The sequence below is a fragment of the Hyperolius riggenbachi genome, chromosome 10 (genome assembly GCF_040937935.1).
Source record: "Hyperolius riggenbachi isolate aHypRig1 chromosome 10, aHypRig1.pri, whole genome shotgun sequence".
Lineage (NCBI taxonomy): Eukaryota > Metazoa > Chordata > Amphibia > Anura > Hyperoliidae > Hyperolius > Hyperolius riggenbachi.
In genome coordinates, this window is record NC_090655.1 from 251,739,705 (window position 1) to 251,757,876 (window position 18,172).

At 46.1% G+C, this 18,172-nt stretch overlaps 3 protein-coding genes across 6 annotated transcripts in view; 1 reads left to right on the forward strand and 2 right to left on the reverse strand.

Annotated features, from left to right (window-relative positions):
- The window catches only part of LOC137535291 (oocyte zinc finger protein XlCOF29-like), a 66,096-nt gene extending 61,365 nt beyond the window's left edge, over positions 1–4,731 (reverse strand). For 3 of the 4 annotated variants that reach the window (XM_068257116.1, XM_068257115.1, XM_068257113.1), the window contains exon 1: positions 4,648–4,731. The gene's annotated coding sequence lies outside the window, so the exon portion shown is untranslated. The remainder of the gene's footprint in view (positions 1–4,647) is intronic. The other variant, XM_068257114.1, reaches the window with a different exon arrangement.
- LOC137535286 (zinc finger protein 585A-like) overlaps positions 1–18,172 on the reverse strand; it is a 301,513-nt gene that overhangs the window by 204,526 nt on the left and 78,815 nt on the right. The window lies entirely within an intron of this gene.
- LOC137535306 (uncharacterized) overlaps positions 5,014–18,172 on the forward strand; it is a 29,340-nt gene continuing 16,181 nt past the window's right edge. Inside the window, exons 1-6 of the mRNA XM_068257136.1 lie at positions 5,014–5,059; positions 7,961–8,017; positions 8,137–8,271; positions 10,575–10,653; positions 10,775–10,872; positions 10,984–12,181. Of these exons, the coding sequence (XP_068113237.1) occupies positions 8,149–8,271; positions 10,575–10,653; positions 10,775–10,872; positions 10,984–12,181 (1,498 nt within the window). The 5' untranslated portion in view covers positions 5,014–5,059; positions 7,961–8,017; positions 8,137–8,148. The remainder of the gene's footprint in view (positions 5,060–7,960; positions 8,018–8,136; positions 8,272–10,574; positions 10,654–10,774; positions 10,873–10,983; positions 12,182–18,172) is intronic.

An 18,172-nucleotide genomic window follows, 5' to 3' on the forward strand; every position in this document is an offset into this window, starting at 1 on the left:
GTAGATCATGTCCTCTAGTCCTTTGAGAAGGCCTAGGGACAAAAAGCTCATCCGCCAAGCTCATATATTGCCCTCTGATGTATTTATACATGTTAATTAGATCCCCTCTAAGGCATCTTTTCTCTAGACTAAATAAACCCAGTTTATCTAACCTTTCTTGGTAAGTGAGACCTTCCATCCCACGTATCAATTTTGTTGCTCGTCTTTGCACCTGCTCTAAAACTGCAATATCTTTTTTTGTAATGTGGTGCCCAGAACTGAATTCCATATTCCAGATGTGGCCTTACTAGAGAGTTAAACAGGGGCAATATTATGCTAGCATCTCAGGTTTTTATTTCCCTTTTAATGCATCCCAAAATTGTTAGCTTTAGCTGCAGCGGCTTGGCATTGAGTACGATTATTTAACTTGTTGTCGATGAGTACTCCTGAGTCCTTTTCCAAGTTTGACTTCCCCAACTGTATCCCATTTATTTTGTATGGTGCTAGACCATTGGTACGACCAAAATGCATGACTTTACATTTTTCAACATTGAATTTCATCTGCCATGTGCCCATAAAGCCATCCTATCCAGATCCTGTTGCAATATGACACTATCTTCCTGAGAGTTGATGATTCTGCACAATTTTGTATCATCTGCAAAAATAGCAACATTGCTCATTACTGCATCTACTAGGTCATTAATAAATAAATTGAAGAGCCCTGGACCCAGTACAGACCCCTGTGGGACCCCACTGCTAACAGTTTCCCATCTTGAGTATGATCATTGACCACAACTCTTTGTTTTCTGTCCATTAGCAAGTTCCCTATCCATGCACACAGACTCTTCCCCAGTCCTTGCATCCTCAACTTTTGCACCAGACTTTTGTGGGAACCAGTGTCGAAGGCCTTTGCAAAGTCCAAGTATATCACATCTACAGCATTCCCAATATCCATATTAGCGTTCACTACCTCATAAAAGCTGAGCATGGTAGTCAAACAGGACCTGTCTTTAGTAAACCTATGTTGATGCTGAGAAAGAAGATTATTGTCTACTATGAAGTCATGTATAGTATCTCTTAGTAACCCCTCAAATGGTTTGCATACAACTGGTGTTAAGCTTACAGGTCTATAATTTCCTGGATCTGATTTTTTGCCCTTCTTAAATAATGGCTCTACATGCGTCAGCGCGCTCATGCATACGCAGTATGGCTCAGCCTGTCTTCAGGAGCATGGCTCCGCGTGAGTCAGCGCGCTCATGCGTACGCAATATGGCTCGGCCCGTCTTCAGGAGCATGGCTCCGCATGCGTCAGCGTGCTCATGCATATGCAGTATGGCTCAGCCCGTCTTTGGGAGCATGGCTCCGCATGCGTCACCGCGCTCATGCATACGCAGTATGGCTCGGCCCGTCTTCAGGAGCATGGCTCCGCATGCGTCACCGCGCTCATGCATACGCAGTATGGCTCGGCCCGTCTTTAGGAGCATAGCTCCGCATGTGTCAGCGCGCTCATGCATACGCAGTGTGGCTCGGCCCGTATTCGGGAGCATGGCTGCACGTGCGTCAGCGCGCTCATGCATATGCAGTATGGCTCGGCCTGTCTTCAGGAGCATGGCTCCATATCGCACATCCGACAGCACTTGGACTCCCGAAGACTGCTGAAGCCTCCCACGGGGCAGAGAGGAGATCCAGTGCTGGACCGTGAGGGGAACGGGAAGGTTCTATAGGACCCAGAGCCTTCCTGCTATTTAGGTAAGCATCTTTTTTTTTTTATCATTGTGGAGATATATTGAGGTGCTGATGATATTAAGGATAACAGGAACATATTCTTTCATTTTTTTCTGCCAGAAGGGAGCAGGTTACCTTGAGTTGCTTGGGGCAAGGAAATGGGTGATTGTCTTGACCATATGAGGTGCTTTGAGTCTGTATGCAGTTCCTCTGAGAGTGCTAATGGGATTATCTGCCTGGCTTTTGAACTCAGGAGACGGCCCATTGTCTCAATACACAAAGCAAGAGGACCAGAGCCTGGAGACTAAAGGCCCATACACACGTCGGATTTTAGCGAACGACCCGTCGTTTGAACGTTCCGTCGTTCGGACATTTTCGCGTCAAATCCGACGTGTGTACAGACTATCGTTCGGGTGATAAGACTGGGTACCAGCGATCCGCCCGGCGGATCGTTGGTAACCAGTCTTATCACCCGAACGATAGTCTGTACACACGTCGGATTTGACGCGAAAACGTCCGAACGACAAAACGTTCAAACGACGGGTCGTTCGCTAAAATCCGACGTGTGTATGGGCCTTTACACAGGAACGTTTGAAATGTACATGACAGGCTATTAGAAATGGGTGAAGTCCTGTTGATACCATTTTTTACCTGTGGAAATTAAATCATTAGTGGAGGTGCAAAACTATACCTGTAAATTACATCTAATAAAACGGAGACAGGAAAAAGCCTTAATCAAGTTTTCACCTGGAGTTGAAAGACTCACTTCACAATCTTTGATGTATAGACTTTTACCTGGAAATGGAATATGTCTGAGATTTAATTAAAACCTAGTTCCTCCCCTCCCCAAGGAAGGTGCAGCCTCCAGGCGTAGCTCAGAGTGTAAAAAGCAGAGGCAAATGCCTAGTGACCATCTGCTCTGGGAGTTAGCGCATAGCTAGAGTCGATCTCGACTTCCGGTCGAACAAGCGGCATGCTCCTGCCGACAACGTTGAGACCTTCAAGTTGGTAACGTTTTTTTTAATCCCCATTTTTATTTTACGCAAATATCCGTGTGTGTTATCTTTGTAACTTTTATCTTGTAACTATTTTTACTTTGTTTTTTGTAATCTTTTTGTATATATTAAGTTCTGCATTGTTCTATGTTTTTCTAGAATATTAAATTATTATTTAATAAGTTTGACTTCTGCCGTACTAAACTAACACTCATAGCCTAGAAGAGACTGAAGTGTAACCGTGTATAAGTTCATGCCTAATTGTACGCTTGAGCAACACTACCGTATGAAATTGTAATTGCATTGTGTGTGGGGGCGTTTGTCATACGTTGGCCTAAGCGCGCAGCTGACCCAACGTACGAACAACGCCAGTGCGAGTAGCGACAGCAGAGTGGCTAACAGTATCGTTCGGAACGACTGTTAGTGGGTCTTTGCTTCACGACAGTGTAAGATTGCAACTGTGTGTGTGTGTGGGTGCGTGGCGTTCCCGTATTTGGCCTAAGCGCAAAGCTGACCCAAATACGAAAACGCGGAGTGCGCGCTGAGGACTCGACAGCAGAGTGGAAGTGTCTAGCGAACTGCTAGTGGTGGCAGTGAGAGGTGTTCTGAGGGGTCCCAGCCTTGTTTTAGCTTGACTAAGGCTGCTTCCCCTCTCAATCTGGTCAAACCCGAAGTCGAGAACCGTATACGCAGGCGTGCCGCGGGCCGGTTCCTGACAATCATCATTTCATACTCTCGTACAAAATACCCTGAAATCATCAGCACTATCACTTTAAACTTTCTGGTGCTTAGTACAGCCTGCAGCCACCGGTGCTCAACACCAAAGTAACATGGCCACTGTAATGAAAAATATTGCAACCTGTAATATTTTGCAACTTGAATGGACTGAGCTTAGCTGCGCATGCACACCTTCTTTCACATATTCTGGCTGTCATTATTCACAACTGCCGGAGGGCTATTAGTTGGCCACCAGGGGGGTTCTTTATTTAGTTGCCCACTATGGGGTGTTGTTATTAGTTGCCCAGTAGAGGAGGTGTAGTGAAAATTTTTGCTACCTATCATATTTTGCAACTTGCCATAGAGGACAGTGTATGACTGTGTAGGCGTGGCTCCTCTCTGTTAACACGCCTGTAATTTTTTGCAACCACAGATCCCATTGAGCTAGAAGGGGGATTGTTCCCTCCAGGGGGGGTTATTAGTTGAGCAAGAGGGGGGATTGTTTCCTCGGGGGGTGGGGGGTTATGAGTTGAGGAAGAGGGGGGATTGTTCCCTCCAGGGGGGTTATTAGTTGAGCAACAGGGGGGATTGTTCCCTCCAGGGGGGGTTATTAGTTGAGCAAGAGGGGGGATTGATCCCTGGGGGGGGGTTATTAGTTGAGCAAGAGGGGGGATTGTTCCCTCCAGGGGGGGTTATTAGTTGAGCAAGAGGGGGGATTGTTCCCTCCAGGGGGGGGGGTTATTAGTTGAGCAAGAGGGGAGGGTTCTGTGTGAGAATAGGGTTTGGTTGGGTTGCATTTTCTGATACAGATAGGTTAAAGTCAATGGCTAGGTTGCACTTTCTGATAGCTATACGTATAAATAAGTGCAACCGGTTGCAAAATCTGATAAAGTTGCAAAAAATTTCACCACAGGGTTCTATGTGAAAATACTGGGCCTGCACAATACACTCCTGGTGATGTCAGCGGTAGGGAGCAGCTGCGCAGGCCCAGTGGTTTTCTGACTTTAAAGTCAGAAATTTCAGAAGTGAAGTGAAGCAAAGGCGGGGTCCGGAGCATCGGTGAGTGGCTGCGCAGGCACAGGACGTCTGTAGGGGACCATTAGAAGCCCCGGGTAAGTTCAACTCATTTCCCCTACAGTTGTCCTTTAAGGGATAGCAGTTCCCCTTCCGCCTTCATCGGGGAATGGGAAGAAAGGACAAATATAAGCTATAATAGTGTAAACATATTTACCAAGAAATGGAAACAGACAGCCACTATGCAACAGGACCTCTTCGGTAATTGCCATAGGACTAGGACTTCATTGGAATGGAGGCGCGTGATTGGGCACAGAGAATCAGATGACCGCTTCCTGGGACCCTCACTATTGGTCTCAGCATGTCAGCTGACTCACCCACTTGTTAAACTACAGTTCCCATGATGCCTGCAGCTGTAACATCATGAGTAACTGAAGCACTCCCCCGAATGCTGGCCAATCCTAGCTGGGCTAATGATGCTGCATGTCAGCTGACACTCTGGGACTAATAGTGAGGTTCCCAGGAGGCGGTCAGCTGACTACCTGTGCCCAATCACAAGCGCCCAATGCAGCCCTATGGCAATTACTGATGGGTCCTGTAGGATAGTGTCTGTCTGTCTCCATTACTCGGTAAATAACTTTACTTTACTATTTATAGCCCATATTTGCCCGTTCGCCTCCTCCTCCTCTTATGACGGTGTGGTGAAATTTTTTGCAACTTTATAAGATTTAGCAGCCAGTTGCATTAATGTATAGGTAGTATGAATATCAGAAAGTGCAAATTATGTATTGACTTACAGGAGTTATCAGGCAATACTACGTAAAATAAGGCCTACTTACCCGGGGCTTTGTCCAGCGCCAAGCTCCCAGCATGTCCCTCGCCGCAGCTCTGCCCGCAGCCGTTCACTACCTCTGCCTCCCGGTCCGCGGTGATGATGTCAGGCCAACCTGTACTGCGTCTGCGAGAGCAGCGCTATTAATTACCGCCACGTCCATATGGCAGTGATTGACAGCGCCGCTCGCGCCGGCGCAGTACAGGCCGACCTCATCACCACAAACCGGGAGGCAGAGGTGGCGAACGGCTGCGGGGGACATGCTTGGGGCTGGACGAAGCCCCGGGTATGGGGGATGCCTGACAACTCCTTAAATGTAAACCAACTTAACCCTATTCTCACACAGAACCCTCCTCTGGCGGACAGCTAATGACCTCCTCCCCCCCCCCGAAAGGAGCCCATAGCCCCCTGGCTTGGTGGCAACTAATGACCCCATCCCCTGTTTACTCTCTGCTGCTGTGGGAGGCTTTGGGAGCCCAAGTGCAGGGGTGATCTCCGAGCTTTGTCACGAGTAATTACTCATGATTCAAATAAGTTGTGTAATTACAGCAGGTGTGTGGCGGGGAATGAAAGGGTTATTTACCCATAAATTTGCCATCCACCCTGCGTCCTGAGAGTCCATGCTGTTAGACGGCTCGTGTTCCAAGCCTCGTTGCCGTCACTTCCTCCTTCAAGCCGGAAGGAGGAAGTGACGGCAGCGAGGCTTGGCACACGAGCCATCGTGTGTAAATAACTCTTTCATTCCCTGCTGCACAACTGCTGTAATTACACCTCATTTGAATAATGAGTAACCACTCGTGATTAAGCTCGGAGAGCACCCCTGCCCAAGTGCTCATGAAGGTTGGCCATTCCGTACTGTGCATGCACAATATGGAGCCGCCTGTCTTTGGGAGCACTTGGACGCATACATTTGAAATCGGCGCCGGTAGATTTGGGTGCAGGATACAGCCGGTATATGGCTGATCCTGGTTCTGCACAAGTCCGGGCTGTATTAATTACTATTCCCCCTCCAGGCAGCCGAGGATAATGGGGGAATGATATAATTCGGCTTCCAGCGATTGCTGGAGGCCGAATTATTGTATCTTTTAAGCAACCTCGGCTCTGTCTTCTGACGGCGCCAACGTTACTCACTGAGCGCTGCTCAGTTGTGATTCCTATTATAGTCTATGGAGGCGCCGGCTGCGCCCAAATCTAGCAGCGCCGAAAAGCACTGCTCCGACTTGGACTCCCGAAGCCTCCAGTGGCAGGGAATTTGAACGGGGATCCAGCACTGGAACACCGTGAGAGAACCAGGAAGGCACATTAGGACCCAAAGCCTTACCTCTCCTTAGGTATCTGTTTTTCTTTTCTAAAATCACTTCAGATAAACTTTAAGTTCATTAGGAAAGAGACAGCATGCCCTATTATTGTAGGTGAATAGTTGTATCCCTTTCAAATATAATATGTTCTTGGCGGTCTGCTCAGTGACGGGGATAACAGAGTAAGGAGGGAAGCCTCAAGCTTCTGCTCGGGGTTACTTTAACATGACAGGATCGATGTAGCAACTGTATTATCATTTTAAAGTGAACCAGAGACGAAGCACACTCATGTATTTTACCATATAGATCAGTGGGGACATTCGAGAAAACACATACCATGCTTTCTGTTTCATTATTTACTGTTCAGCTTTCTTCTTACCAGCCATGATAAAATCCCCGTCTGGGCATTCAGTCTGGCTTTGCTCAGGAATTTTTATAGCCAAGTCTGTGTTTTGTGGGGTCTTTTCAAGCCCAAGCCTGCCCCATTTTGGCTCTGCTCAGGAATCATTATAGCTGAGTCATTATAGCAAAGCGAGACTGAATGGTCAGTTGGGGATTTTATCAGGGCTGATTAGAAGCAAGCTGAACAGTTAAAAATGAAACAGACAGCAGGGTAGGTGTTTTCTCTAATGTCCCCGCTGATCTATATGGTAAAATACATGAGGGTGCTTCGTCTCTGGTTCACTTTAAGCCAGTACAGTTAGAATTAAAATAAAGCAAGCTGTTTTAGCTCTCCAAACACTATAGTATAATAAAGTGAAAATTCAGCAGAGAGAGAAATATCGGTACAATCTACCATATTAAAGGGTAAGCCAACCAGTATATAAAAAGGTAAAACAGGAAAGAATAGGAAATATTTGCATACTCATAGGAGAAGGGAGGGGAGATGGGTCACAATGATCAGGGTCTATTCATGATTATCTACGTCAAAATAAACAAAAAAGTAAGTAGGGCCCAAAACCTTAGTTAAATAGGTAGTCAGAGAGGCAGTTAAAGTGGACCTGAACTCAAAGCTCCTCTCTGCTTTAAAATATACACAACAGCATAATGACCTTTAACAAAAAAATGGGCTTATCTGCCCTAGGCAGTCATGTGACAAAGGGGAGAGATCAGATTACAACTAGTGATTAGACACAAATGAGGGGGAATTGCACGGGCTAAACTCATTAAATACATACAGGGTGCATTTCTGTTATGATTTTTTTTTGTGTCCTGTGCAAGAGTTTAGGTCCACTTTAATTAGATAGGTTATCAAAGCACGCCAGGAGTATCAACTTAAACAAATATAAGGCTTTTGAGGACCAGAGAGCGGTGGGGGGCATATAGTCTGGAGCGTAATGTGACCACGGGTCCCATATTTTATGAAATTAGCTCTGGTCTCTCATTATTTTGATCACTAGAGGGTAACCAGAAGAGATGCTGGGAGCCTGACACGGCTGAGTTCCCGGTGCAGTGACGTAAGTAGGCGGCACTAAAGGCTCTGCTCACAACTCTTCATGTTGGGGGGGGGGGGCTGTCTTATACTGGAGGGTTCATGTGAAAATCTTGTGACATTACTATTGGTCTTTCTATACAGAGTTTTCCTTCAATGAAGTCTGGGGAATATGTGACCATCACTGTTCCCCCACCTCAACCCCTGATATCTGAAAGACACAACAAGCAGAAGATTCTGGAAATCACCAGGAAGATGATGGAGCTGCTGACAGGAGAGGTGACAAGGGGTGTGTCTGTGTGGTGACTGTATCATTGTGTGTGTCAGGTTCCTATATTTATTTATTAATCATGGTATTTATAAAGTGCCTACATATTACACATCGCTGGACATTTCGTTAAGGTTACAGACAATATTTAGGGGTGACATACAGCAATATGACAATACAGGAATACATGAAAACCAGATAATGCAGCACAGTATAAGTACAAGGTAATGCTTAGTCAGTCACTGTATGGGAGCATGGAGATTAGGCAAGTCCAGTTCACTCAGATCCATAGGACGGGTGTACAGTAATGGAGTTGCATGAACAGGTAATAGACGCAAGGAGGAGGAACCTGCCAATGGCTTACAATCTAAAGGGAGAGGTAGGGACACGAAAGGTAGGGGACCAGAGTTAAGCTGCAGGTTTAGAGCACCAGAGGGAGGAGGGGGGGAGGCCAGAGTGAAAAGATGGGTTTTAGGGCCTTCTTGAAGATGTTGAAGGATGGGGAAACCCTAATAGGGGTAGGTAGGGAGTTCCACATAGTGTTGGAGCAGCTCTTGAGAAGTCCTGGAGGCGTGCATGGGACTGGGTGATGCGGGGGGCCGTCAGGCGAAGTTAATTTGAGGAGCGGAGTGAGCGGCATTGGTGTGTATCTCTGAGTAAGATCGTAAATTTAGATTGGACAGGTTTTGTGGGGAGATTTGAAGGCCATAAACAGTATCTTGAATCTAATTATGGACTGGATAGGAAGCCAGTGGAGGGGTTCACAGAGGGGAGCCGCCGTGGTAGAGCGGTGGGAGGAGTGGATAATTCTGGGTGCCACATTCATGACGGACTGCAACATGGCAATTCAGGTCATAGGGAACCAGACAGAAGGGCATTGCAGTAGTCACGGCGGGAAATTATGAGGGCATGGATGAGGAGTTTGGTGGTGACAGAGGTAAGGAAAGGGCAGGTCTTGCAGATGTTACGGAGGTGGAAGTTCCAGGACTTTGTGAGGTTTTTTTATGTAGGGGGTGAAGGAAAGTGTGGAGTCTAGGGTGACACCCAGACAGTGGGCTTGAGAGATAGGGTGAATGGTAGTGTGGTTAACGGTGACATGCACATCTGGGGGTGTCAGGGATAGCTGGAGTGGGAAGATCATGAATTCTGATTTGTTTATGTTTAGTTTCAGGAACCTAGCAGACATTCAGAAGGAGATGGCTCATAGGCAGGAGGAGACCTTGTCCATGGTAGTGGTGGATATGCCAGGGGTGTGGAGGTAGATCTGGGTGTCATCTGCATAAAGATGATAGTTAAAACCCATGGAAGAGATAAGGGAGGGTTTCTTGAGTAGAGGTAGTACAGTAGCCTGTTGAATTCTGACGGGAAGGTGCCATTGGATAGGTAGAGATTAAACAGCAGTGAGGAATGGGGCCTAAACCAGGAAGTGAGGGTGGAAAAAGTCAGAAGGGATGAGGTCAATAGGGGAGGTAGTGGTATGGGAAGTCTGCAGTAGGTGGCTGACTTCCTTATGGTAGTGGGAGTGAGAGGAAGAGGAGCTGGATGGGAGGGGGTGGGATGTGAGGATTGAAGGCTGGTTATTTCCTAACGGATAGAGACAGTTTTGTTGGTGAAGTGGGTGGCTAAATCTGTGGCAGAGAAGGAGAAAATGGAGGGTTGGGGAGAGGGTTTAAGCAGGGAGTTGAAAGTGGCAAAGAGACGTCGGGGGTTTGAAGCTTGTGTTCCGTTGAGCTTGGTGAAGTATTCCTGCTTTACATCAGCAAGGGCAGTGTGGAAATGCAGCAGGTTAGCCTTGTACTGTAGGAAATCCTGATTAACTCGAGTTTTCCTCCATTTCCTTTCAGTGGCGCGTGTTACCCTCTAAAGGTTGCGAGTATGGGTGGTGCACCAGGGCTGGGGGTTAGGGGGACAGGTGCGGCGGAATATTGGGGGAGCAGCTTCCTCTAGGGCCAATGAGAGGGTTTGATGATACTGAGCTGCAGCAAGATTAGGACAGGTTTGGGTGAGGAGAGAGGAGGAGAGGGCATGGAGGGGGTCAGCTAGGACACTAGGGTTAAGCTGACGTAGGTCTCGCTGCCATCGACCAGGTGCTTTGATGGGTGGTTTGGAGGTGCCTTCTTTGAGGAGGTTGAGGGTAAGAAGGTGGTGGTCTGAAGGCGGGAAGGATGCGATGTCAAGTTCTGTAATGGTGGTGGATTTTGTGAGTATAAGGTCGAGAGTGTGACCTGCAGAGTGGGTGGGGGTGTTCGTGTGTTGTAATAGGCCAAGGGAGTTGGTGTGAGTAAGGTGTCAAGATGTCTATTTCTCCATGCAGGAGTGGCTTTATATAGAAGGACACAAGGACATCTACAAGGACACCATGATGGAGAATCAGCCACCCCTCACATCACCGGGTAAATGAGATATTCATTTCTTGTAAAGAAGAGAGCAGTGCAGAGGGTCCACCTAGATCCCCTCATCATCTGATAAACACATAGAGACAATGTATTCAGTCCGTGTGTGTGTTTCCTGCAGATGGCTCCAGTAACAGTAAACCACCAGAGAGATGTACTGGTCCACTGTATTCCCAGGATTGTCCACAAGAAGATAACACCACACTCCATGATTATCAGGTATGTGGTACTGATGGTCCCCAGAGACACCAAACTGTGTGACATTGTTTCCTTCTGCTTATGCTGCTATCTGTGTTCACATTTTCAAATTCTCTCACTTTGTGCACTTAGGGTGTAGAAAAGATGCATGAAAGTGCTGTGGTTAAAGAGGAAGAAGAAGAGACATATGTGAGGAGTGATCAGCAGTCTATGGAGGAGGGTGACATGATGAAGACTATTAAAGAGGAAGAAGAAAAGACATATGTGAGGAGTGATCAGCAGTCTATGGATAAGGGCGACATGATGAGGGCAATCAAAGCGGCTGTGAGGAGTGATCATCAGTATATGAGGAGTGTTCATCAGTCTATGGAGCAGGGTGACATGATGTGTACAATTAAAGAGGAAGAAGAAAAGACGAATATGAGGAGTGATCAATCGTCTATGGAACAGATTGACATGATAAGAACAATTAAAGAGGAAGATGAAGAGACATATGTGAGGAGTGATCAGCAGTGTATGGAGGACGGTGACATGATGAGGGCAATTAAAGAGGCTGTGAGGAGTGATCATCAGTATGTGAGGAGTGATCATCGGTCTATGGTGCAGGGTGATATGATGAGGACAATTAAAGAGGAAGTAGAAGAGACATATATGAGTAGTGATCAGCTGTCTATGGGAGGTGACATGATGATGACATATAAGGAGGAAGCAGAGACATATGTGAGGAGTGATCAGCAGTGTATGGAGGAGGGTGACATGATGAGGACAATTAAAAAGGCTGTGAGGAATGATCATCATTATGTGAGGAGTGATCATCAGTCTACGGAGGAGGGTGACATGATGAGGACAATTAAAGAGGAAGTAGAAGAGACATATGTGAGGAGTGATCAGCAGTCTATGGAGGAGGGTGACATGATGAGGACAAGTAAAGAGGAAGAAGAGACCTATGTGAGGAGTGATCAGCAGTCTGTGGAGCAGAGGGACACGATGAGGACAATTAAAGAGGAAGAAGAAGAGACGTATGCGAGGAGCGATCAGCAGACTATGGAGGAGGGTGACACGATGAGGACAATTAAAGAGGAAGAAGAAGAGACGTATGTGAGGAGCAATCAGCAGTCTATGGAGGAGGGTGATGACATGATGAGGACAAGTAAAGAGGAAGTAGAAGAGACGTATATGAGGAGTGATCAGTTGTCTATAGGGGGTGACATGATGATGACCTATAAGGAGGAAGAAGAGACATATATGGGGTGTGATCAGCAGTCTATGGAGGAGGGTGACATGATGAGGACAAGTAAAGAGGAGGACACTGTTACAGAGGACAGAACAGGTGAGTAATCAGCAGTAAATATAGAATAATGTGTATCTGTATTGCTGTTATGACTGTCACTGCTCACAGACTTTTTGTAGAGTAAAATGAATTAAAATCGTTAAAAAGGGGGAAGTGGTTGGACTCACCTCCCTTTTGGAAGAAATGGCCGGACAACGGGCAAGATCCTTGCAGTTTAAAGTAACATTTATTAATAACTCCAAAAGTGCAACGTGTTTCACGGGTAACAGTCCCGCTTCTTCAGGCAAACTATTTTTGGAGGGTACTGGGGGAGGGTAAAAAAAGGAAACCAGGGAATTGCCAGAGGAACGCAAATACCAAGCACCAAAAAGGTGCTTGGTATTTGCCTATTTGGCAAAAAAAAATAACAACCGCCAGGGAGGTTAATGGAAACACCTTGTTTGCCTATTATAGTCTGCACCTTAAACCCAACCATTGCGTCATCTTTAATAGGAAATGTCTAACGTCGTTTAGACCTTGGCTGTATGCACTGTCACTTTATATATGTGATTTGCACATTGTTGTTTTTATTTAATTTTTATGCATAATTTACTGCTATATGCAGAATTGTCTGCTATATGTTGCTTATTCCTTGGCTGTACGCACTGCCACTTTATATATGAAACTTGCCACTTTATATGTGATCTGCACATTATTTATTGTTTATGCATATTTTGCTGTTATATGTCGCATTGCACATCATTTTGTTGTAGATCTGTGGTGCACCTATTTGGTGCTTGGTATTTGCGTTCCTCTGGCAATTCCCGTGTTTCCTTTATTTCCCTCCCCCAGTACCCTCCAAAAATTGTTTGCCTGAAGAAGCGGGACTGTTACCCGTGAAACGCGTTGCACTTTTGAAGTTATTAATAAATGTTACTTTAAACTGCAAGTAACTTGCCCGTTGTCCGGCCAATTCTTCCAGAAGGGAGGTGAGTCCACCCACTTCCCCCTTTTTAACGATCTTTATTAATTTTACTCTACCTGGCGCCTCTGTTCTCCTGTTACAAAATAATTTAATCCACCCTTGGTGGAGGGGTGTATCCCCATTTTTTCCTATCTACAGAGTGCAACTTCTTAGAACTGAGTGGGGTCAGGTTATAATTCTACCCGCCTGCTCGCCCAGTGGTTGCCTTGGTGGCGACCTACCTTTGTGAGTATAATCGCCTTCTTCTTTACCAGATCCCATTACATTAACATACTACACCATATCGAGCTCTCGGTTTCCCTCTCTTTACACTGCTCACAGACTGGCCATATTAGGGGTTATGCTATGTGTTCATGTTAGATTTTTGCCATCTGTAACTATAAATCATGATAGTATTCGGTGACAGCTTACTAATAATAGCAGTACATACACCCAAAGGCGGAGTCTGGTGACATCATCCACCTATGGATATGCAGTGCTAGGTTTAAATATCTAGAAGTATGGCTATTCAGCAACACCTCCTCGGAAGAAGCATCTGTCAGTGGGAAACTGCTGTTAGGCTTGCTTTAATTGCCCTACCCCCACTGCCTGACTCCTCCCATCACCTCTGTATACCAGGCTTGCTTTAATTGCCCTACCCCCACTGCCTGACTTCTCCCATCACCTCTGTATGCCAGGCTTGCTTTAGTACCCTGCACCCACTGCCTGACTCCTCCTATCACCTGGGTATGTCAGGCTAGCTTTAATGCCCTACCCCCACTTCCTGACTCCTCCCATCACCTCTGTATGCCAGGCTTGCTTTAGTGCCCTGCACCCACTGCCTGACTCCTCTCAGTATCTCTGGCTTGCTTTAGTGCCCTGCACCCACTGCCTGACTCCTCCTATCACCTGGGTATGTCAGGCTTGCTTTAGTGTCCTGCACCCAGTGCCTGACTCCTCCTATCACCTTGGTATGTCGGGCTTGCTTTAGTGCCCTGCACCCACTGCCTGACTCCTCCTATCACCTGGGTATGTCAGGCTGGCTTTAGTGCCCTGCACCCACTGCCTGACTCCTCTCAGTATCTCAGACTTGCTTTAGTGTCCTGCACCCAGTGCCTTACTCCTCCCATCACCTCAGTATCTCAGGCTTGCTTTAGTGCCCTGCACCCACTGCTTGACTCCTCACCTCGGTATGCCAGGCTTGCTTTAGTGCCCTGCACCCACTGCCTGACTCCTCCCATCACCTCGGTATGCGAGGCTTGCTTTAGTGCCCTGCACCCACTGCCTGACTCCTCCCATCACCTCGGTATGCCAGGCTTGCTTTAGTGCTCTGCACCCACTGCCTGACTCCTCCCATCATCTCGGTATGTCAGGCTTGCTTTAGTGCCCTGCACCCACTGCCAGACTCCTCCCATCACCTCGGACAGTTCACTGCAAACTTTTGTCATTTTCATTTACCGCAAACTTTACTTGCAGTTCACGGTCTTCCAATACTTCAATATGGAGCCATGTTTTGACTCTTTACCCTTAACCTGCTGAGCGGTCTGGATGAGCTCAGCTCGTCCAACACCGCCAGAGGCTGCCGCTCAGGCCCTGCTGGGCCGATTTTAATGAAATAAAAAGCAGCACACGCAGCCGGCACTTTGCCAGCCGCGTGTGCTGCCTGATCGCCGCTGCAGCGCGGCGATTCGCCGCGTGCAGCGGCGAAAGAGGGTCCCCCCAGCCGCCCGAGCCCAGCGCAGCCGGAACAAACAGTTCCGGCCAGCGCTAAGGGCTGGATCGGAGGCGGCTGACGTCAGGACGTCGGCTGACGTCCATGACGTCACTCCGCTCGTCGCCATGGCGACGAGGTAAGCGAAACATGGAAGGCCGCTTATTGCGGCCTTCCGTGTTACTTCTGGCCGCCGGAGGCGATCGGAAGAACGCCTCCGGAGCGCCCTCTAGTGGGCTTTCATGCAGCCAACTTTCAGTTGGCTGCATGAAATAGTTTTTTTTTTTATTTAAAAAAAACCCTCCCGCAGCCACCCTGGCGATTTAATCAGAACGCCAGGGTGGTTAAGTCAGTTGAGACAGGCAGACAGACAATTAAAGTGGTATGAAACTCTGCATTTCTTCTTTGTTCTAAAAGATTAACTATACCATAAAACCTATTACCACAAAAGAAAGGTAGCAGAACAGCATTCAAGCAGTTAACATAGCACTTTCTTTTTCAGTGGGCAGCTTCTGGCACAAGATGTGATATCTTATCGTTTTTTTACTAATTGTAGCTCACAATGGAATATAAACATTAGCAGAGTGCTGGAATGGAGCTGCTACACATAGTGATAGCACAGCCAGCTGAGAAATGATCACTAGATAGATTTTAATATGCAAATACAGCAGCTATGCAATAAAATGCAATGGCAGCTTTCAGAGCAGATAAACTTTACTTTGGAAAATTGTCATTTGTAAACAGACAATAATATTACTTGTGCACAAAAGAAAATATGGTAACTTTTTCAAAGAAATAGACTCCTCTATCACCTCATGCCTGTGGGACGCTAAAAACCCTCCAGCTACCAAAAGAAGCAGGCGGAATTGGCCTTCCAGTCTTCAAATTCTACTATTGGGCAGCCATTTTAGTGACAGCCTGCTGGTAGTTCTCCTGCTCTCCTGACAACCCCACTACAGCCCTTAAAGCAGCAGTCCTATGATCTCACACAGCCCTGGCCAGTCTCCCATATCGGGGATCTAAATGCTCTCCAAAACTTCCGCCATCCATGAAAACAGTAATCACTATATGAGAGTCAGTCAGGAAATGTCAATGTCCTACAGGACAAGTATCCCCGTACCTCCCCCTGTGGAATAACTCTTCCCTTCCTCACTTTGCTTTAATCCCTGATCCTTCTATATGGGCTGACAGAGGGGTATTCAGACTCAAGGACTTATTGGCTGGAAACCAATTAATGACCTTTGACCAACTTAAATCCCAATACCAGCTCACTAACAAATATTTTTTCAGATACCTACAACTCCGCCACGCCTTTCAAGCTTAATTCCCTTCTAATGATCACCCTTTTGTTGTATCCACCTGTCCTAAAGAATCTAAGGCAGCTCTCAAAGACCTCCCTAAAGCTCTTTCTACGCTATATAAAACAATCCTTCCCATTACTTCTCCTCTCATGTCGGAACTCTTTGACAAATGGAAAGCTGATATCCCAGAATTAGAACCTCCTGAATGGGAAGAAACCCTACAATATACAGGATCTTCTAAAAAAATTAGCATATTGTGATAAAGTTCATTATTTTCTGTAATGTACTGATAAACATTAGACTTTCATATATTTTAGATTCATTACACACAACTGAAGTAGTTCAAGCCTTTTATTGTTTTAATATTGATGATTTTGGCATACAGCTCATGAAAACCCAAATTTCCTATCTCAAAAAATTAGCATATTTCATCTGACCAATAAAAGTAAAGTGTTTTTAAAACAAAAAAAAGTCAACCTTCAAATAATTATATTCAGTTATGCACTCAATACTTGGTCGGGAATCCTTTTGCAGAAATGACTGCTTCAATGCGGCGTGGTATGGAGGCAATCAGCCTGTGGCACTGCTCAGGTGTTATGGAGGCCCAGGATGCTTCGATAGCGGCCTTAAGCTCATCCAGAGTGTTGGGTCTTGCATCTCTCAACCTTCTCTTCACAATATCCCACAGATTCTCTATGGGGTTCAGGTCACTAGAGTTGGCAGGCCAATTGAGCACAGTAATACCATGGTCAGTAAACCATTTACCAATGGTTTAGGCACTGTGAGCAGGTGCCAGGTCGTGCTGAAAAATGAAATCTTTATCTCCATAAAGCTTTTCAGCAGATGGAAGCATGAACCCACTTTTGAACCAGAAACAGCGGCAGAAGCGCCTGATCTGGGCTACAGAGAAGCAGCACTGGACTGTTGCTCAGTGGTCCAAAGTACTTTTTTCGGAGGAAAGCAACTTTTACATGTCATTCGGAAATCAAGGTGCCAGAGTCTGGAGGAAGACTGGGGAGAGGGAAATGCCAAATTGCCTGAAGTCCAGTGTCAAGTACCCACAGTCAGTGATGGTCTGGGGTGCCATGTCAGCTGCTGGTGTTGGTCCACTGTGTTTTATCAAGGGCAGGGTCAATGCAGCTAGCTATCAGGAGATTTTGGAGCACTTCATGCTTTCATCTGCTGAAAAGCTTTATGGAGATGAAGATTTCATTTTTCAGCACGACCTGGCACCTGCTCACAGTGCCAAAACCACTGGTAAATGGTTTACTGACCATGGTATTACTGTGCTCAATTGGCCTGCCAACTCTCCTGACCTGAACCCCATAGAGAATCTGTGGGATATTGTGAAGAGAAAGTTGAGAGACGCAAGACCCAACACTCTGGATGAGCTTAAGGCCTCTATCGAAGCATCCTGGGTATCCATAACACCTGAGCAGTGCCACAGGCTGATTGCCTTCATGCCATGCCGCATTGAAGCAGTCATTTCTGCAAAAGGATTCCCGACCAAGTATTGAGTGCATAACTGAACATAATTATTTGAAGGTTGACTTTTTTTTCTTTTAAAAACATTTTTCTTTTATTGGTCGGATGAAATATGCTAATTTTTTGAGATAGGAAATTTGGGTTTTCATGAGCTGTATGCCAAAATCATCAATATTAAAACAATAAAAGGCTTGAACTACTTCAGTTGTGTGTATTTGAATCTAAAATATATGAAAGTCTGATGTTTATCAGTACATTACAGAAAATAATGAACTTTATCACAATATGCTAATTTTTTGAGAAGATCCTGTACATTTGTCTCCTGTATATCTGCCAGAAAAACACAGCTTTGTTAATTGCTTGTTGATCGTCTTGTCCTAAATCACAATTTTGGTCTACAAACGATAAATCATTCAGCTCTAATACAAAAGTAGGAAACCACATTTTTATTTAATGTTATGTTAGTTTTATCCCACTTGAAGCATTCTTTATTCGACCACACCCATATAAAAGAAACAAACCTGGCAGCCATGTTACAGTCAGACTGGAGTCAGTGTAAAAGGTCACACAAAGCGTTTCACGTCACTGTT